This window comes from Gopherus evgoodei, chromosome 8 (assembly GCF_007399415.2).
Source record: "Gopherus evgoodei ecotype Sinaloan lineage chromosome 8, rGopEvg1_v1.p, whole genome shotgun sequence".
Classification (NCBI taxonomy): domain Eukaryota; kingdom Metazoa; phylum Chordata; order Testudines; family Testudinidae; genus Gopherus; species Gopherus evgoodei.
The window spans coordinates 100,218,763-100,237,547 of NC_044329.1; the positions used below are offsets into that span (position 1 = coordinate 100,218,763).

Here is an 18,785-nt window from a genome sequence, read left to right on the forward strand (position 1 = left end):
TCCCAGTGCAGCAGGCTTTAGTACCAAATTCAGCAGCACCAATGTATGTCCCAGTCTGTGCTGGTGCAGCATTAGTGGTTGTTCGGGTGTAAAGGAATAGACTGTAGCTCCAATGGTGTGCATATCTTTAATCTACAGCCTGTGCTCTCCAGGGGGTCTGACTATGTGATCACAATGGTCCCTTCTGGCCTTGGAATCTAGGAAACTAGATGCAGCCCCACTGATTTTTAAAGAGGGTGGTAATTATGCTAGAAGGGGGGCACCAGGGTTAGAGGGCAGCCTGACATGAAAGCCCACCGAGGGGTTTTAAATTAAAAGGACATCAGAGGAGGGAGGGTGTATGGTTCCTAGGCAGACATGCCCTGACAGCCCAGGCCCATTGTGGTAGTAAGAACCTCAGGAGGGATTGTTTTCTAAACAAACCGGCCTCCACCAGGCAGGGAAGCCATGCTAGAACCAGCTAGCAACAACTGAACACGCACCTAGGGCTTAAATTCAACCAGAGCTGTCCGGAGCAGAGCTCTGGTCAATATTTTCAAACCCACAGGGCAGAAGCCCCGAGCCCCAGGAAATAATCTGAGAATTTAAGCCCTGCATTCACCCACTCTAGGCATGACCCAAATGCTGCTGTGTGATGAGACTGCAGATCAAACTCATGGCCTTGGGCAAGTCACACTCTCTGGGTCAGATCGGGGCCCGCTCTGTGCCCCCACACTGGAGAATATGGGGAGTGGGAGGCACTTCCCTAAATCAATGGTAGGAGCCCGAAGAGATGGGGATGCAGCCATTGCAAAGCCCCTGCTCCCCTTCTCCTGCAGATGAGTGAGACATGAGAGTGAGCAAGGCTTCACACACATACCCTCCCCATCCCCAGCATGCAGTGGGCAGCAGTGGGGTCACAGTCAGCTATGCTACCCTATACTGCTCCAGGAGCAGCCTGTGAAGCAATGTAGTTCACCAGGCTCATGGTGCTGCCATGACTAGGCCCCCTCTGCCTCAGTCTTCCACCTGCAAAATGGGGATAATTCTACCACTCCACCGCAGAGGGGCCCTACCAGGCTTAGTCCAATGATCCAGTTTGTAAGGCATGGTGGATCCTCAGGTGGAAGATGCAAGAGAAGTGCAAAGTATTCAATTACTGAGATACAATCATTATGATTTTATTTTAAGAGCTCTGCCCTGTAGAGTCTCTCAGGCATTGAGGGGTTAAGGACAGGCAGATCCATGAGGTAAGTAAGCTTTTCCACTCCAGTTCTCTGTTGCTGCCCTTCTGGTTTTGTTAAGGCTGGTGACAGACCCAAAATTCATCTGACCTTGTCTTTATCTTCTGTCTGTTTGTACAGGCTCTGGAATTCTCTTTGGCTCTATTTCCAAAACAAATGTTTCAATTCTCTTTGTAAATAAATACAAAGAAACCAACTGCCAGCGACTCTGCCATAAAGAGTCAGTGGGAGTGTACGAGGGAGAGAAGAAGCACAGATAATGGCAGGAGAACAGCTTTTCATAGTCAGAGGGAGCAAAAGACAATATTTGAAAAATACCTCAGCAGCGTCCTTCAAAGTTTCTCTCGTTGGAGGTGGAGGCTCTTCGTGAGCCAGGCCTTCCTTCACACACTAGTAAGTTACAGTCTTAGAAGATGGCTTGCAAGGAGTGAAATTACATCAGTTCTGTCTATGCTGAGCATGGGGAAAGATTTGGCCTTGGATATTGTCCACCATCCGCAGATAGCGAGAGATTATTTATTAGAAGCAGAGCTGTTTTAAGGCTGTTGAAGAACTATAGATTCAGAGCAGGTCCTTGAATTGTTCTTCCATATCTACTGTGGGGTCTGCTGAGCGCTTCACAACATAAACGTCCTCTGACAAGGACACATCTAAGGTTATGGACCTTCTGCCAGAAGAAACTCTACTACAATCCCTCCTTTTACAGAGTTTGTTGCTTAGATGCCAAGGATCAAATGACAACAGCCTGTAATTTATCTGGCCTTCACTGCTGGCTTAGATGCACATTTGTTTATTGAAACTGTATAACATATTTAAGTAGCTCTGGGTGTATTGTGCACTAGCTGAAAATCAAACACAAAAACAAAAAACAAAAATCCTACTACACGCTTAAGATCAAAAGGCAGTAAGTGAAGTAGCATAAGTATTTGGGGTCTTTTGTAGGGAGGGGAGATCAAACAGGAAACAGCTGAGATATGAATGAACATCCTTCATAAGCAATTATTGGTCACAGTTTTGGAAAATTAACTGTAAGCACAGCTGTCATGGTATAATTCCCCACTCTGAACCTTAGCGTCCAAAAGGTGGGGTACCAGCATGAATTCCTCTAAGCTTAATTACCAGCTTAGAACCTGTAGCGCTGCCACCAACCAGGAATTCCAGTGACTGGTACACTCTGGTCCCCCCAAAACCTTGCCTGGGGACCCCCAAGACCCAGACCCTCTGGATCTTAACACAAGGAAAGTAAACCTTTTCCCCCACCGTTGCCTCTCCCAGGCTTCCCCTCCCTGGGTTACCCTGGAAGATCACTGTGATTCAAACTCCTTGAATCTTAAACAGAGAGGAAAATTCACCTTCCCCCCCTCCTTCTCTCTCCCCCTCCCAGACTCTCCTTGAGAGAGAAAGTAATCCTAACACAGAGAGAAATTAACCTTTCTCTCCCCCTTCCCTCCTTTCTCCCCACCAATTCCCTGGTGAATCCAGACCCCGTCCCCTGGGGTCTCACACCAGAAAAAAACCAATCAGGTTCTTAAACAAGAAAAGCTTTTAATTAAAGAAAAAAAAACCAGTAAAAATTATCTTTGTAAACTTAAAATGGAATAGGTACAGGGTCTTTCAGCTATAGACACTGGGAATACCCTCCCAGCCTAAGTATACAAGTACAAATTAAAATCCTTCCAGCCAAATACAGATTTGCAAATAAAGAAAACAAACATAAGCCTAACTCACCTTATCACCTAGTACCTACTATTTTAAATCTATAAGAACTTGTATCAGGGAGATTGGAGAGAAACCTGGTTGCATGTCTGGTCACTCTCAGAACCCAGAGAGAACAACAACCAAAAACTAACAGCACACACACAAACTTCCCTCCCTCAAGATTTGAAAGTATCCTGTCCCTGGACTGGTCCTCCGGTCAGGTGACAGCCAGGCTCACTGAACGTAACCCTTTACAGGCAGGAGAGACATGAAGTACTTCTGTTCTATTAACCCTTGACTATCTGTTTATGACAACAGCATATGCTTTATTTTTGCTTTAATCTTTTTGTGGATGGAAGATTGTCCATTAACTTCAGTTTGCAACAACAAACAACAAAAGAACCAAGCAAAAATTCCTTAAAAAACAAAACAAAAACCCAACCCCTCCCAGCCCAAGAAATAGGAGGAGACAAGCCCAGCCATGAAGGAGGAATACATTTACTAGGAAACAGAGACCCCGCAACCCCACCACTCACACAAAAGCAATGACTACAAGCTACTCTTCCTCATCTCATGCCTCTAGAGAGTCTGTATATGCAAACGCACACAGAATCGCAGAGATCCCAAGCAGGAAGCTGTCAATTCCCTCACACGGGGAATGCCTAAAATTTCGCAACAATTTTGAGAGATTTTTATTTTGCAACTACAAATTCTTTTACACAATCCCAGTCCGACTGTGAAGCATTTACTGTAAGCTCTGGGGAGCGCTCGCTGCTGTGAACTCCTTAGCAGACTTTCAACTAAAGAGGCAACACTCCAAAGGCTGGGGGACAGATTCTTAGCTGGTGTAATCAGCGTAGTTCTTCTGTGGCCATGGCACTCTGCGAATTTACACTGTCTGAGGAGCTAGCTTAGTCTCGCTCTAAAATGGCCATAAATTTTGATTCCCTGAAGCTGCTTGATTGCTTCCCTCCTGTTAATGCTTTGATATGGGCATCACCATGGTGATTTTACCGGATTGCTATCTCCTGCTGCCTTGTGTGTGATTTCCCACGACAGTGAGAACTCTGCACTTCCTACATTTGTGTCCGTGTGTATGGCGAATGGCAGTCACAAAGTACGCTGGCTAGTCATCACTGCCATCCATGACAGCGACAACGCTACCCTTCCCCCACTCTCCTGCAATCACCAGGAGTGTGACCCACAGCTGTTTCTGGAGGGACTGAAACACCAAGACACTTGGGTTTTCCATGATACAGCAGCAAAGTGACTGATTTAGAGGGACAGCAGGCTGAATACAAACCACTCAGATTATAAAGCACTGCCCTAGCTAATTAGTATCAAGGATTCCCCACAAAACATTATTTGGGAGAGTTTTGTCTTGCGTTGCTCGCAAAACAGGGAAGCTGGTTTCTTTTTGTTCCTGGGGAACAATCTATTGAAGTAAGCACATTTCACACACACACACACACACACACACACACACACACACACACACACACACACACACACACACACACACACACACACACACACACACACACACACAGTCTCTCACTCTCTCTCAGAGGTGCTGAGCAGTTCAGCTCACGATCAATGGTTGGGTAAGGCTTAAGCCCCAGCGCGCTTATCTACCAGAGCAACATCGGTCCCTGGTGACTTAGGGAAACGTCAAAAGTACATTCAGCACCTAGGAACTAAGGCCAAGATTTTCAAAAGAAACTGGTGATTTGGGATGTCTCAAGTTTGTGGTGCTCAACCTGAGGCTCCTTAAGAGCCTGTTTTTCAGAGGCGAGGTGCTCAGCACTGTCTGAAAATCAAACCTCTTTAAGGTGGCTCATGCTGGGCACCCAAAAATCACTACTGAGAATCTTAGCTGGTGTCATTGAGCGGCAATGCAGCTAAGCCTCCTTAGTGACCAAATCATTTCTTAAGATGGCACTTAGGCACCTAAGTCACCAGGCTGTTATGAAAATGTTACCCTAAGATGCTAGGCTTGGCTGGATCTCTCTAGTAAAGATTTCCCTGTGCATTTCACAGGCACCTAAGTCACCAGGCTGTTATGAAAATGTTACCCTAAGATGCTAGGCTTGGCTGGATCTCTCTAGTAAAGATTTCCCTGTGCATTTCAACAGGCATCCTATGTACTCAAAAATATTTTCTCCTCTGTCCTGCTACCTGTCAAATATTTGCAATCTTCAGTGATTGTATTAAATATATGAAAGCTTTAAAACATACTGATTATCCACACAACTCAGAAAATGGCAGCATTGAGCTTATCTGGATTTACTGTAATTATTCTGGATTTACTCCAGAACAGCCATTTTGATCTGAATAGCTGATCTATGTTTCCCCTCTCACTTCATGATCATTATTTAGAGAAGGAAAGGGCCGGTTCCAAAGCATACAGACTAGGCAGCAATCTATAGAGTCCAACGCATTGTATGTGGTTCGTAGATCATACACCATGTACACTGATGTCTTCATAGCTGGGCGGTGGTGTAGCACTGGGCTCGCCCCAGGACTCTGTTTCCCTCCTGGATGGCACGGTCCTGAGCAGCACACTGTCTGAGGAGCTGCGTCTGCGACAACCTGGCCACGTATCATCCTCATCTAAGTCTCCATATAGAGGGGGTGAAGTCTCCTCCTTCCCGCCATAAGGCGGTATATAATTTAGGGTACTCTGAGCAGGCCTGCAGTTCAGGGCTTCTTCATAGGTGGGGACAGCATTGGCATCCCAGACACTGAAACAAAAAGCAAAGCAAAACTGCATCAAGCTAAACCAAATCAAATGCATCGGATTGTAAAATAGGATTTATAATGAAGTACATGGACTAGGTAAAAGTAGCTATCGCATTAGCTAGCGGTTGCTCCAAAACTCCTGGCTACTCAATAGAGAGTTTGAATTTGACCAGGGTACTCTTTCTTTAAGGGGAGTGGGGGGACCTACCACTACCAATTGCATAATAATAGTCACAATTCTTAAACCAGATGTCCTTAGACTGTGGTCCCAAAGTGAGTCTGCAGGCACTTGGTGGTGGCGTATGGAGCACTTGCTGGACACAAAAGTTGCAAAAGTGCTCAGCAACTAACAGCTTCTACTGCCCCCCTGGTGCTGGCAGCTTCTCCTTTCTTCCAGATGCTAAGCATTGCATTACAGGGTGGCTCCATATTACTTTCTAATGTAAGCAACTGTTGTTGTCATCACACGGAAGTCAAGGGAGTTGTTTCAAGAGAAATTTTCTGCATGAAAGTGTGGTCCACTTTAATTAAAGACATTTGAGAAGCCCCATCTTAAGTGACTGAAGGCACGGATGCATACAGCACTGAAGTCCCGTTGCCACTCTGTGCCCTGTGGTGGTGCTTATAACTGTGTGTTGAAAAGTAAGAAACTTGATACTTTACAGCATCAACAGGCTGTGCGTTTGGGCATCCCAAAGTGCGGGCCTCTCCTGATCTGACATGATCATGCAGCTGGTTTTCTGGAGACCTAGAGAGATGCTATAGCTTCAAGCTTCCTTCCCACCCTCTCCTTCAAATTGCTCTTTAGCATTTACTTCTGCTGTGATGTCTAGAGGAATTCAGCCAGCCAGTGATGCCTAGATTCTGTTGCAGCTGGGGCTAGCTCACTTTATTTATGTGTTTAAAAAAAATCTTCATGTAATTTAGAACCAAAGACCCCAATGACGATCCAAGATCTTATTGTGCTAACATGCCAAGGATAGCACAAACATGCTGCTAGGTTGCATTCCTGCCTGGACAGGTATAATTTGAAACAAGAGGCAAGAAGGGAGTGTGGCAAATGAAAGGAGGAAAAATGGAGGAAAGGGAGGATGAGGGTACCAAAAACAGTTATAGACAGATCCTGTCCGGAATTTCTGGATGCTGCTACAAGCCAAACACATATTATATTATATTATTATTATTATTATTATTCATTATTAATAGTGTCCAGTGTTAATCATTAACTAATCAGCAGTGGGGAGAACCTGGGAAAAACGCAACGTTTGTGCCTTTCAACTTTGTTTTGCTGAGTAAACATAGACCGTGTACAGGTAAAACATTTGCACAACCTTTGATCTTCTCACTTCTCCTTTCCTTGAAGGGGAGATTATTTTTCAAAGGGGGTGGGAAATCTGTGTAAAGCCATGGCCACAAACCTCTCAGTTAAACCTGTAACAGGGCCTGGCTTGAGACTTGATGTTTGTATTGCAGTGTTAGGACATGGCGACACACACACACACACACACACACACACTCCAGAGAAACCCTGTGGTATCCCATGAAAACATCGAGCCATGATCCTTCCTTAGTCTGTAAACTGTGGTACCTAAGGGAGCCAAAAACTTGGGACTGAATGCCACAGCCAGGTGGCCATGTGTCACCACAGGAGACTTTCATCATTAGAATGGAACACAATGAATTTTACATGTGAGGTGTTTACCTGAATTATCCACAGACCAGGCAGTGCCCAGACCGCCAGTGTGCAAGCAGTCCTACACTGCCCTGTCAACGGGTCTCAGTCCTGCCCTAGCGTGAACACCATTAGAGTTGCCATCTGTTACAGGAATGCTCTATAAAGGGGAAGGTCTGCATATAGGTAAATAGTTAGTAGATAAGGTAGTAGTAGATGATGCTCAAGAATTCTGTTTGTACAGCTCCAAGCACAAGGCGGTCCTGGTCCACGATGAGGGCTTCTCGGTGCTATGGTAATATAAATAATAGTAATATCCAGCATTGTTCCTGGGGTTTGTAGGACCAATACATTTCTTCCTACTGTGCACGGCAAGTGGCTTCTTGTGTGCAGCTTTTTACATGGAGCTCTTCACACCCACACACCTGTCAACAGTGTTCTCAGGCTCTCAGCAGGGCTAATTTAGTTGCAAGCCAGAATTTGCCCAATTCGCTTACAGTAAGAAACTGGCCTTTTTAAACAAACAAGTTTGAAAATCAACAAGTTGCCTCAGGCTGGCTGTGGGACGTTCAACAGAAGTCGGGTGGGAAAATTCCAAGAACACATTTGTTCACTGGAGTTTGCCGATTTGTGGAAAACAAAACATTTCACGGAGACATTCACTTCTGATGGAACCCAGGCACTGAAACCTGCCTGGCTCCTGCCTGCTCCTCAGCAGCCTACCTGCCAGACTGCCTCAGAAATGGGGAGCCCAGAGCTCCCCGGGTCTATGGCTCCAGGACAGCCTACCTGCCAGTTGGCCTTGGAGCAGGGGACCCCAGGGCCTCCAGGGACTGCAGCCAGTGGTGAGCTTGAGCTTGTTCCCACCGGTTCACGGGAACCGGTTGTTAAATTTAGAAGCCCTTTTAAATTTAACAAAAGCTCCAGCAGCTCCCTGCCTTTCCCCCAGGCCCAGCTCACCTCACTCCACCTTTGCCTCCTCCCCTGAATGCTCCCCCGGCTTCTCCTCCTCCTCCCTGGCTTCCTGCAAATCAGCTGTTCACGCGGGAAGCCTGGGAAGGCTGAGAAGGAAGCAGCGACTTCCTGCAGGTGAGCTGGGGCAGGGGGGCGGGGGCGCGAGTAGGGCTCCAGGTGCTGCACGGCTCCAGCCTGGCCCCCGACCCCGTCCCTGGGCAGCGCATGTCCAGTCCGGCCCAGCCCCGACCCCAGCCAGCTGGGTGGCGCAGCTCCGGCCCGGCCCCTACCTCTGGTAAGGGGGCAAGGAAGGGGGTTGGATAGAGGGCAGGGGAGTTGGGGGGGTGGATTAGTGTCAGGCGGGCAGAGGGCAGAGAACAGGGGGATTGAATAGGGGCAAGGGTCCCCGGAGGGCAGTCAGGAAGGAGTGGAGGTTGGATGGGGCAGCAGGGGGCAGTCAGGGGCAGGGGTTCCGGGGACAGTCAGTGGACAGGGAAAAGGGGTGGTTGGATGGGGCAGGGGTCCCGGGCTGCCATCAGGAATGAGAGGAGGGGTTGGATGCGGTGGCAGGGGGCAGTCAGGGAACAGGGAAGGGGGGGGGTGGATGGGGCAGGGGTCCCAGGAGAGGGAGCTGTCAAGGAACGTGGGGGGTTGGATGGGGCAGGAGTCCCGGGGTGGGTGAGGGGCATGACCCCCTTGTGGGGTGAGGAGGAGGGAACCGGTTGTTAATATTTTGGCAGCTCATCGCTGCCTGCAGCTCCAGGGTAGACACCAAGCAGACTGCCCCCAAGTCAGGGATCCATTCCCTTTGTGGAGAATTTGGTGGTTTCATTCCAAATCAGAACTAAACCAAATTTAAAAATATTGTAATCCTCCATGAAACAGAATGGCCTTTCTCTGCCCTGCTCTGTTCAAAGGTTTCCAAGTCCAAAAGCCAACGCAGCTGCTATGGTGGAATGAGCTCGTTCACAACGGCAGTGCTTTTTTTGCTGAACTGTGTGTTTGTGGTGAACCCAGTACTGGGCTGATCACCTCCAGGTCATCAGGATAGTACAGGAGAAGGGCCAAAATTAGTGAGCCAGACTTCAGCTGGTGTGTATCAGCATAGTTCTGCTGAAGCCAAAAGAACTACACTGATTGGCACCAACTGAGGCTCTGGCCCCAGATTTTAAAAAGCTTCCCAAAAAAGCCTCTGGATGAACAGGAGCCTGTAATTTATGTCCCAAGAGAGAATTTTTACAGTAAGTGCTTATGTTCCTTTTAGACTTATTTTTCCCATAGCCTGATTTATAGAAGACATTTCTAAGGACTTTTTTTCCCCTTGGTGATTCATTTTGTTTTCAAAAACATCCCCCGAAGCCAGTCAGAGACAGCATGAGTACAGAAGAAAAAATGGTTTTGATTCAGAGCTGGGAACAAGTCCCAGAGATTCAAACCGGATGAAGTAGCTAAATGTGCATTTTGGGGTGCTGGGGAGTCTGCCCCAAAGCCCATCAAAGTCAGTGGGAATCTTTTCACTGACCTTACTGGACTTTGCATCAGGCCTTTTGTCTAACTGCATTTCTGTTCTACTTAGCAGTTAGTTGTGATGGTTTTCTTCAGTAATTTTTTTTACCCTGTGTCCAATACAAATTGCTTCTATTTAGACTGAGATTAGTTGCATGGACAGTGAAGTCAGTGAAAACCAGTGCCACATGCTGTGGTGAGATGCAGATTATTGGCCTTGAAATATCCTTCTGCATATGGTGCTGCAAGAATGGTGGCTGAGATCAATGTGCACATGGGCAGAGCCAGCTGGCCTGAAGGACTCTTGGTTTGGTTACGTCATGAGCAAGACCCAGCAATTCCTATTGCATTGAAAGGCCACATGCTCCTGGTGGTGAGACGTGCCTGGAAATCAACATCTACTACAGTCAGTGGTACACTTCCGGCCTTGCCCTAAAGTTTAGGAGGAAAGAGTTGAGGTTAGGCAAAAGGAAAAGACTCACAACTACGCAACTGGGCAATGGCCCAGACTCCCATGGGATTTGGGGGAGGCTCCGTCGGTGATTCGAACCAGCTGAGAGAGCTGGCCCTAAAGCAAAAGTCCCCACCCAATGTAGGATGATCAGGTTGAATGTCACAAATCGTTTTTTCCCAGCCCTAATATTTATGGCATCCCATAGTTTCTCAAACACCACTGTTGAGCCACAGAACACTGCCAAGGAGTTTGCAGAGCTGTACCAGTCACAATAATGAAGCGTAGGGAAGTGAAACAAGCAGTTGTGCCCTGCCAGAAGGCTTCAATTGCACAGATTCTTGCAAAAGAATCTATGTACTGTAGTCTTCAGCTTGTTGGGTCATGACACAAAAACCGAAACGTGTCACAGAGACAATCTGTCTGGTGGCTGTTCCTTCGAGGGTAAAAACAATCACAACCACATTTCCTGATTACACCAGCTATGGAGCAGCAGCAAACATGAGCCAAATTGCAAAGCAACCTGAAGGGAACAAAGCAATCGAGACTACAGGGAATTACAGGAGTTTTGATGCTAATGAGCATACAATCCTACACATCCATGGAGAGGAAATATACTGCAGACACAAAAAGATCAATGGGAAATATATCTGAGCAGCAGCATCCATCACAACAAAGTGAGCTTATTTCAACTTTGTCTTAATGCAGTCCTAATATTATCTTTTAAAATAACTAAGGACAAGAGTTACCATAGGGAAAATGTGGAATTGGGACAGAGAGCTGTCTTCTTAAGGTAGTAATCTCCTAGTGGCCCACAGTAGGAAAAAGGTATGTACTAAGGTATTGCCAACCCCAAACACTGTGAGTCGGGCCCCATAAATCATGTGTTTGACTTAAAAACCATGAGTTTTGGATTCTTTTATTTGCTTTCTGGTTTCTGAGCTTTAGAGTTCACTCTGGTCACATTTTCAAGATTTTCTCTGAAGTCGTGAAAGCTAGAAACTTACTAACAAAGAAAAGCTGAGAGTCTCTTGATTCCAGCAGCTGGGGCTTTCAGAGAAACAGCAAATACTTGTGATTAAAAGTCCTGATAATTGGCCACACTGGAGTAAGTAGTACTTAACTAACCCTCCCATCTCCTTCGTGAGGAAGGTTAAGTTTGATCAGTGCTTTGAACATATCAAATCCTATATAAACACTCAGCTTTACTGTACGGTAGTTTAATCATGTAAGTTACTTATTGTCTGGTCCTGGATATCCTAAAATCAATGGAAACTAGAGTTTTAAAGAATTCATGTTTAAAAAAAAATAGTTTCCCTTTTGAGAGTCATCGGTAGCAGAGATTGCACTAACCTGCACATCCTTTTATCAAGAGGTTCCACAGTGAAGTAGTGTAGGTCTCTGGAGAAGTGGTACTGATAGTGTCGAGACATCCCCCGAGCGTTTGCTTTCACTGACCACAGAAGCCCAAAGAGGAGGAGGAAGCCACCGATGCCGCAGCAGAAGAAGCTGACAGACCTGAGCAGTGCATTAGAGGAGGAGGAGTTTGGCACCACTTTGGCTTCTCCATGAGGCACAGCCATAGCATCATTATTAGACGTGGGTCCCACCTCGCCATCGCTCCACCAGGCAAAACAAAGCGTTCCTGTCACCAGCAGGATAGCTCCAGTGATGGTCACTCCATAGCGGAAAGAGGCAGCCATTCTACAGCCAGGAGCCTAGATATCAAACAGCTGAAAAGGAGAAAGTGACAGGGCTTAAGTCACGCTGAAATAAAGGAAAAGGACTGAGCTGATAGGGACACTGTCATGGTTTCCAAAAGGCAGGACCTTCCAGATGGGACAACTGTCAAACAAGGACCACTCTGTGGCTTAGAGACTTCAGTGTCCTCTGAAATTGCTTACTATGGGCCAAACTCTGCTCTCACATATGCACTTCCCACCATTTCAAATGGGAGTTGCACATGTGTCTGAGGAGGGAATTCGGCCCCGTGAGCCCAAGAGGAAAGATAGCTACAGCTTTGGCCTGTGATCCCTTCAGCGACCTTGTAAATATCTTTACCGTCTTTAAAAAAAAAAAAAGTCTAACGTTACATCCAGGCTAGATGAACATCCAGAATTGGTATCTAAGTCAGCTCCAGAGATTTGCAAATTTTTTGTCTTTAGATTTCACTCCAGACTTCCTACCATCTTGGAAGATTTGCAGATTGTTTTATGGTCAAAGCTCTTTCCAAGATGTTAGGGGAAAGGGCATAAACCTAAGCTAACATCCCTTCCAAATCAGATACAATTATTACATGTTTTCTCATCTGAGTGGTGACTGTAAAACACTGGCTCGGTGACAGCAGGTATCCTGACCGAAGCACAACGACGGATAGACCAGGCTGTGTCTGTTTGCCCTCCAAAAGGGCTTATCTTATAGCCGGCAGACAGTGACGCCTATTAAAATCCTAGCTCAGAACTCAGTCTTTGATAGGACCTCTATGACTGCCAGGTGCTGTAGACCAAGGGTATATCTGCACTGCAGCCTGGGTAGATGGACTTGTGTTAGCTCAGCTGGAGTCAGCGCGTTAAGAATAGCAGTGTTGACATTGCAGCACCAGTGGCGGCTTGCGCTAGCCATGCAAGCTTGGATCCACCCAACCTCCTGGATGCGAGTTCAAGCAGCTTATTTCTGGTCTCCACCCAGAGCAATTATTGCTTTAGATGTCTTCCTGGTTTGCCAGCATCTTAGTTTCTTCCACTGGAGCTACCCACAATAATGAAATGAATTGCACTGGGGTAAATGCATGTAGATATACAGAAGTCTTAGTCTTCTAACTTTCAGCTGTAGAACTACAGCACCTGGCAATCACAGAGTTCCTATCAAAGACTGAGTTCTGAGCTAGGATTTTAATAGGCGTCACCGTCTGCCGGGTATAAGATAAGCCCTTTTGGAGGGCAAACAGATCATTGCTTTTCCCATGCACTCCTCAACAAGTTGGACCCCAATTCTGTAGTAAGGTCCCTGGTTCTAATTCTCTGGCAGTTTCATTTAAATAAGAAAATAGACATTTATTTTGAAATTAAATGTAATTTATTTTCTCTCTGCTGCAGTCTCAGTTTATGATATTGCACATGTATTGATGGTGCATCTCTGCATGGTAAAAGGTATTGGGGATGAGGGGAAAAGTTTAGTAACTAGATATGGAGTTCTGGGGGTGGCTGGGATTGAGGGATAAGCAAATTAGACCGATGTATCTGCTGAAATGCTCAGCAGCATTCAGATTTATGCCATCATTAGGGTCCAGAGTCAAAACACATTGACATGATTGAGGAAATTCACATCACACAGAGCTACTGTTTTTTGCAGCTGCATCATGGTCTCAGCTAACCTCAAAAGTATGATCTGTATAAACTTCAAAACCACAAGGGTCAGAAACAATATTGTTTAGACTGAAAAGCTAGGTTCTGGAGTCCAGTTCTGTGGCATGGTGTGGATTCTGTGGCTATGAAATTGTGAGATACAGGAAGCCCTTGCCACATGGGTTGGAATTTGAATGGCTTTTGGCAACTGGATCAGATTATGTCTATTAGTTAAATATGGGATTTTTCCCCTCTGTAAAACACGACATTATCTGTGTGTGTACAGTGCCCATTATCTGGGGCCTCGAACTTGGTTGGGCCTGTACAAGGCACAGTAATACTAAATTAATAATAATAATAATAACGTATATGCTCATAGTAAAAAGAATGCCAGGAAAAGAATACACATGATGTGCTACACAAACTGAATACAGTAGTTCAGCAGCTTTCCATGAGCAGTGAGGTTGCCCTTTTCTGTATTTTTGATGCAGTGATATTCATTTAACATCATTTTTCATGTTACAAGTTAGCTTTAAGATCATCTTTAAAACTGAGTAGGCAGATGAATTTATACCACATCTGTAACCCACAAACTGTAGCTACGTAAAAAGCGCCAGTCAATGTCCAAAAGTTCAAGATCAGTTCAGCATTGTCAAGACTGCAGCTACTTATCAGACAGGCCAACTAAATGGAAACCTGAATTACTTGGTAGTGAAAGAAATGCTATGTGATCTGATCCACATTTAATGCAGAGCGATGTTGAAAAGTAAGATTTATTAAAGTCACCAGAAGCCTGGATGACTCAGAGGACTGATAATGTGATACATCTTTCGGCTTGAGGTCATAGGTTCAGATCCACCCCAGGCTAGCGCTAAGCCAAAATTACCATCTGCTGACTGGTTAGTGGTCATTGCAAAATGAATTAGTGTTTCATGTTTGTAAGTAGATAGGTCTCCATATTGGAATTAGTACCGTTATTGGCAATGTAAGCAGAGAAAGCAGCGATTGGATTGACTGGAGAGGGAGATTGAACTTTCCAATGAAGGTGACCCCTCCAGTGCAGCCTGAGGGTACATAAGCAGGGTAGCATGGAGAAGTTTGCCCATGTGCTGTCCTTGAAGTGTGGTACCTCATCATGCAGACAGAGGACTCTGTTTTCCAGAGTTTGTCAATCCAGTATTTTTTGTGAGCATTAAATTCTGCTGAGGTTTTTTCAAATGAATTAAGTAATAATCCACGAAGAAAAATGATTTATTTATGGAAATATTAGCGATGAACCTGACACCAAAGTCCTGGATCTCAGTATTCCCAAATTTAGTGAAGTACAGATGCCAATTCAAAATTCAGCCCTTTGATCTTACAGTCAAATCCATCCCACCAATGGAATTTCAGCTGGATGTAGAAGTCCACCTGCACATCTCAGATTGCACGATCAGGGGGCCTTTGAATGAGAGACCCTTCTCAGGATCTCAATGAACAATTTAACCTAAAAGGCTTCAATACCAGAGTCCCCTTCGAAACACAACTTCCTCTCAAAAGCACTGAAGTGTTTGTTTTCTTCTCCCACTTTGGAGGCTTTTCAAGGGACTTTCACAGGCTAAGAACATTTAGAAGATTTGTACATTCAGGGCTTCAATTAGTATAGCTACCAAAGTATTTAAAATTAAAGGCCTTGATCCTGCAATTGCAGTATTGCCAGCTCTCATGATTTTATCATGAGTCTCGTGATAGTTCATGGTTTTTGTTAAAGCCCCAGCTTTTGGAGTCAAGAGATTACCTGAAAATCTCAGCTTCCATTTAACACAAAATAAGATTCTAGCCTAAATAGTTGTCAAGAAAAGCTTGAAAACATGAGCTAAGTGCACCCTGAAGACCCAAAAAGCAAAGAAGAACACCTCCACACTCATTATTTCCCCAGTACATGATTTTTTCGGGACCTAGCTCAGGATTTTGGGTTGTTTGGAGTTGGCAATCCTGCAATCAGCTTCGGATGGATGAATTCCTACCCCATGTACTGCCCACATTGCCCTCATGGGTAGGGCTGAAGATGCAGGGCCCTAAACAGTATAAAGGTAACTTGAATAGGTGAGGTTTTATCTGAAATCCAGTAGATGCCTGTTCATTATTTTGTATCCAAATAACCCTGGGAACGCTTTTCAGTTCTGCCTTGCAGAATTACTGCGTGGGGAAGGTTAAGAGCTGAAGGGAATCCTGATACTTGTGAAGTGTGATAGATTGACAGCTCTAGAGAATAAAGTTCTCTCTTGACATAATAGGCACAGCATAGGCAGTGACAGCGCTAGCTTCCCTCTCCCACCCACCCACCCACCGTGCCTCAGCCTGGATCCAAGAGGGTGATTTTTCCAACATGACAGGTTCCTGCTCTGACACCCCACCTCTGTTCCCACCATCATGCACATTTTTTTTTACTACACCCACAACAACAAAATGCGCAGAATATGCTTTAAAACCATTTTTAAAAGGCTTCTCAAACATTTAATGTTTATCCCGACGTGCGAGCTGAAGGGGAAAGAGGACAGAGAAGCAGGGGGAAGAGGGAAAGGACTTTATCCCTCTCTGCGGCTATGGCTAAAACCATATCTACAAGAGACTATGGTTCTTTCTGGTTTGCATGGTTCCAAAGGCAAAAGACATAACTGCTCCTCAGACTGCACCAAGATGATTCATATTAGCAAACAAAGTTCCAAGAGAAGGATGCACTGAGACCACCCCTCCTCCCACCAAGGATGGCTACTTGCTAATTTCAAACACTGTCACCCAGCCAATGAGACACTTGGATAGCTTGTTCCCCCATCCACCCACCCCCTTTCCTATATTCATCCATAAAGAGAAAACCCTTTGACCTGATTCTAAACAATCCTTATGCAGGAAAATGTATTTGTATGTTGCATATACAACCATTATTACCATAGATGTCTCCAATAAGATACTTAGAATTGCATCCCCCATACAGTTATGCAGATGATGATTCATAAGATCTACTGTTAGTTAGAAAAACCATCTTATCCAGTAAAAGCAGCAAAGAATCCTGTGGCACCTTATAGACTAACAGACGTTTTGGAGCATGAGCTTTCGTGGGTGAATACCCACTTCGTCAGATGCATGTAGTGGAAATTACCTTATCCAGAGCCACAAGAGACGGAATGAAGCTTGAATTTCCCCCATCTCAAGAATAATGTATGATTCCACCTCCACAGCCAGTCTCTCCACTGTGCGCTCTTGATACTTTTAATACTCACAAATACATTACCAGGAATACAATTAAGAAAACAAAGTAGGCTGAGAAATTGGAGAGTTTAAGAAGATTCCATCTAGCTTAGATTTGAGATATATAGATATACATTTCAGTGCAAAACAAAATCAAAATACTGGTTGAGTTTTAACATAGCATTCAAGTAACTCTGCTAATATATTAACCTCCCACATGTGGGCTAGAGATGAGATCACATGCCCTGATGGCAAATTTACAAGATGGAAGCACTTCTGCAATGGGATATGCAACCACATTTTCAAAAAGTGTTGCGGATTTTGTGTGCTCTGGGGGACTAAAGAAGGATGAGAAGACTTTGGTGCCCAGTGCACCCAAAAATTAAGACATACCTGAACTTGTGGGCCACGGTCTTTTGGAAACTGGTAACACATAAATGACTGGTGATAGAATTATGCAACATGTCAGGTTCTGATTAGCAGAGCAAGGCACAGTGCCTAGCTTACTCAGCCCATAGGGATCACAACCCTTTTTTTAAAAGGGGGGACACTTTATATTGACAGCTATCAGCCAGATCTGGATTTTAAGGAATGCCACTAACAAGAGAATACATCATATTCCCCTCTGGGTTTCTAACATCTTCAGGGTGGAAAGTCACTAGCAAGCACTGCTCCTCCCTTCCCTTACCGCATGCCTAGGGCTGGGAGGCAAAGCAGGGGGGTACTCACCCACCTCACAGCCTCAGATATCCCCCCATCCGCTCAGCTGACACAGGGCATGGAGAGCAATGAAACTCTTCTAGCAGCAGCGGCCAGAGCACTAGACGGGTCTGCTCCGGGGAACGCTAGCCTTGCACACACCGGTCCCAGCCAGACCGTCCAAGCGCCCCAGGGCCTGCAAAGAAAACTTTGGCAACAGCAGCGCCCCCCCGCGGAGAGGCTCCCACTCAGCCAGGGCAAAAACAACCCCCAAAAAAATCACAAAACAGCACAAGCAGCTGCTGTAATCTCAGAGTCACAAGTGATGCTGCGGCACAAGATCCTCCATGCAAAGCAGCAAACCTCTCTCACCCCACCCTCTGCTATGCCACTGACACGCCCTTGGAAAGTCTGTTCTCATGAAGGGAGTGTGGCAGCAAAGCTCCTCCTGCTGCCCAGCCAGCCACACCCCAGCCCTGCACCCCTCCCACGCGGAAAGCTGGTCTTCCGTACGCGCTTTCTCTTGCCCCGACAGGAATCAGAGCAAAAACATTCCCCCAGAATCCTAGTATGTCGCTGTGGGCAGAGCGTCATGTGAACCCCATCAAACCCCCCACCCCCAAGCTGCAGATGTTTCACCGAAGTCCTCGTGCAAAAGCCCTGCGTGTTGAAATCTGCCGGTGCTGCCCAGCCACCACGCTTGCCTGAGGTTGCTCCCGCTCGGCTAGCAATTTAAAGTAAGGCAGAAGCCTGATTCCCAGATTTAAGTAAGTCTGGCTGGCTGCTCCGTTTCGCCGTTGATTCACCTTCCCTTTCCCATCCTACTGGGAGCATGAGGTATAAAGTGATGCGATTGCAGGACAAGCTCAATTTTCATTTAAAAACAAGCAAGTCTCGCCCGTTCAATTGCAATAAAGAAGCTTGAAAACCTGAGCTCAAAACGAGAAGGCAAATAAAAAGAAACCCAACTGTGGGGGTTTTTTAATCTCCTGATTTTAAGGCAATCTCATGATGGTGGGGGGCAGACCCGTAGTTTTTGAATGTTTGGAGTGGGCAATGCTGCAGAAATCTTTTTAAAAGGGATAGAGAATAAGACGGAGAATATCTTTTTGCCCTTATATAAATCCATTATACTCCCACATCTTGAATACTGTGTACAGATGTGGTCTCATCTCAAAAAAAGGTAGACTGGCACTAAAAAAGGTTCAGAGAAGGGCAACTAAAATGATTAGGGATTTAGAACAGGTCCCATATAAGGAGAAATTAAA

At 45.6% G+C, this 18,785-nt stretch overlaps 1 protein-coding gene across 5 annotated transcripts; it reads right to left on the reverse strand.

Annotated features, from left to right (window-relative positions):
* Positions 1-3,166: 3,166 nt before the first annotated feature.
* On the reverse strand, positions 3,167-17,895 carry TMEM61 (transmembrane protein 61). 5 transcript variants are annotated; one of them, XR_004001765.1, is made up of 4 exons: positions 16,730-17,895; positions 11,600-11,979; positions 4,966-5,665; positions 3,167-4,871 (listed from the first exon to the last, which is right to left on the reverse strand). XR_004001765.1 is itself a non-coding variant. In XM_030574002.1 (4 exons), the coding sequence occupies exons 3-4, from the start codon at positions 11,947-11,949 to the stop codon at positions 5,380-5,382; spliced, it is 636 nt and encodes a 211-aa protein (XP_030429862.1). In that variant the 5' UTR covers positions 11,950-11,979; positions 16,730-17,259; positions 17,552-17,895; the 3' UTR covers positions 3,167-5,379. The 5 variants fall into 5 exon arrangements, 4 of the variants coding, with proteins under 4 accessions (XP_030429862.1, XP_030429864.1, XP_030429863.1 ...); XM_030574002.1 differs by having other exon boundaries at positions 3,167-5,665; positions 16,730-17,259; positions 17,552-17,895; XM_030574004.1 differs by having other exon boundaries at positions 3,167-5,665; positions 16,730-16,845; positions 17,548-17,895.
* Between the last annotated feature and the right edge of the window lie 890 nt (positions 17,896-18,785).

Excerpts from the sequence above, each read along its gene's own strand:
- TMEM61 (XM_030574003.1), bottom strand. The coding sequence starts at position 11,949 with ATGGCTGCCTCTTTCCGCTATGGAGTGACCATCACTGGAGCTATCCTG. Across the intron at positions 5,666-11,599 it reads CTTGATAAAAGGATGTGCAG|TGTCTGGGATGCCAATGCTG; the intron begins GTTAGTGCAATC and ends TTTTTGTTTCAG.